Source organism: Myotis brandtii, unplaced genomic scaffold (genome assembly GCF_000412655.1).
Source record: "Myotis brandtii unplaced genomic scaffold, ASM41265v1 scaffold1052, whole genome shotgun sequence".
NCBI classification, from domain to species: Eukaryota; Metazoa; Chordata; class Mammalia; order Chiroptera; family Vespertilionidae; genus Myotis; species Myotis brandtii.
Window position 1 is genome coordinate 416767 of NW_005353545.1, and position 2486 is coordinate 419252.

General features: G+C 38.5%; 1 protein-coding gene across 1 annotated transcript in view; it reads right to left on the minus strand.

Annotated features, from left to right (window-relative positions):
* LOC102261911 (probable ubiquitin carboxyl-terminal hydrolase FAF-X) overlaps nt 1-2486 on the minus strand; it is a 292998-nt gene that overhangs the window by 19439 nt on the left and 271073 nt on the right. The window contains exon 38 of the mRNA XM_014540284.1: nt 2086-2215. Within this exon, the coding sequence (XP_014395770.1) occupies nt 2086-2215 (130 nt within the window). The remainder of the gene's footprint in view (nt 1-2085; nt 2216-2486) is intronic.

Consider the following 2486-nt stretch of genomic DNA (forward strand, 5'->3'; position numbering starts at 1 on the left):
ACAAGACGAGTGTGGATGGGAGAGTTGGAAGGGGTCGACCTCAGCGAACGTCTCTCAATCAGATTGAGGACGTTCTTAGCAAAGGCCAGTTTAGGAGTACCCTAATTAAGTTAATAACAATGTACCTATCTATATAGTTTAAGTTTAAAAAATTTGGCTCTCAAAAGAAATTTCAATCGTACTGTTGATATTTGGCTCTGTTGACTAATGAGTTTGCCGTCCACTGCTCTAACTGAAGGCTTGATCCCAGTAGGGGGCGTGCAGGAGCAGCCAATCAATGATTCTCTCTCACCAATTGATGCTTCTATCTCTTTCTGCTTCCTCTCTAAAATTAATAAAAATATGTTTTTTTTAAAAAAAGAGAAAACTTCTGATGTATATTCTTGATTATCAATGCATTTATTCAGTAAGTAGTGACTGGGTGCTACTGTGCAAAGCTCTGGTCACAAAAATTTTGCAGTCTGATTGGGGAACAAGACAAAAAACTTATACATTATCAACACACAATAAAGCAAAATAAAATAACACAGCATGATTTTCTTAGGTAAGAATCTGGAACCGCTGAGTAGAAAGAATAGATGCAAGCTACCCTAAAAACAGTATCTTAAAAATGTAGTTATTAGTGAATATTTTATGTATATTATCACTCCTGTAAATTTATTTTATTGTAACAAAAACATTTTGGATAGGCCAACTTCTTTAGGAAGTGATTCTTAAACCTGATATGTACAACCATCTTGAGAAAATACATTTTTCTTTTCTTAGTCCTTGGAATTCTAATTCTGACTAGGGCATATAACCTGAAAATCAGGTTCTTAAAATGAGAATGAAGAGGTAAAAAAATGAGTTAGTTTCTGACCTTAAATAACTAAACTATCAGAGATACGTGTATTATCTTAAAGTAGCAGGTGAAAATTACCATTAAAAAGTTATATAGACTGCCCTAGCTGGTTTGGCCCAATGGATAGAGCGTCGGTCTGCGGACTGAAGGGTGCCAGGTTCGATTCCGGCCAAGGGCACATGCCTGGGTTTCGATTCAATCCCCAGGTGGGGCGTGCAGGAGGCAGCCAATCAATGATTCTCATCATTGATATTTCTCTCTCTCTCCCTCTCCCTTTCACTCTAAAATCAATGAAAATATATTTTAAAAAATGTTATATAGAAAGCCCTTGCCTGTGAGGTACAGTGGTTAGAGCATCAACCCTAACACTGAATGATTGTAGGTTCGATTCCCAGTCAAGGGAACATATCTTGATTGTGGGTTTGCTCCTTACCCCCAGTTGGGGTGCATGCCAGAGGCTCTCTCATATCAATGTTTCTCTTACATCAATGATTCTCTCTCTTGTTTTCCTCTGTCTCTCTCCCCCTCCCTCCCACCCCTTCTACTCTCTCTGAAAAACCAATGGAAAAAATATCCTCAGGTGAGGATTAATAGCAACAAAAAACAAAACAAAAAGTTATACAGAAAATCTATAATGGCATTTTTAAAAAAGTGATCAAACCTTTTTTAAAAAAGAATAGTTGATTGATTTTTACAGAAAGAGGAAGGGAGAGGGAGAGACAGACAGAAACATCAGTGATGAGAAGGAATTATTGATCAGTTGCCTCCTGCACACTGCCTACCAAGGATTGAGCACCCTACCTGGGAATGTGCCTATGGGGGAATCAAACTGGCAACTTCTGGGTACACTGCAAAATGTCCAACTGAGCCTCACTGGCTAGGACTGAAATGGCTTTGAATAATATGAATATGGAATACTGCTTCTATTAGAAAAAATAAAATGTCATCACTGCATTAAAATGCTTTCATGACAAAGAGGGGTGGACCAATGGGTGAGCCTTGACCCAGGAACCAAGAAATCATGGTGTGATTCCCAGTCAAAGTATATGCCTGGGTTGCAGGCTTGATCACAAGTAGGGGGCATGCAGGAGGCAGCGAAAGAGATGATTCTCCCTCTCACTGATGTTTCTTTCTCTCTCTCCCTCTCCCTTCTCTCTCTCTGAAATCAATAAAAACACAATAAAAAAGAAAATGCTTTCATCATTTAATACGTAAATATGAAACAATACACAAAAAGCTCTTACCTAAATTTGCATACATTACAAACAAGTTGAAATACTGTTGTAAATGACGGCCATGCTCTGCAACTTCCCTTCTCAGGAGATTTAATACTGCTCTTAATAAGTGATCACTCAAGTTTAAGTTATCACATGCCTGTAAAGGATAAGATATTTTATCAGCAATGAGATGCAAAGTAGTATACTTCAATTTGCATAAAAAAGGATTATATCATATATGTGGCTCCATTAGTCACAAATATCAGGGACTTATCTACACTAATAAAAGAGAAACATGGTAATTAGCTGTACATCCGCTACCCTTCCCATTGGCTAATCAGCATATCCTTATGCAAATTAACTGTCAGCCAAGATGGCGGCCGGCAGCCATGCACTGAAGCGAACAGGGAGGCTTGCTTGCTCCAGTG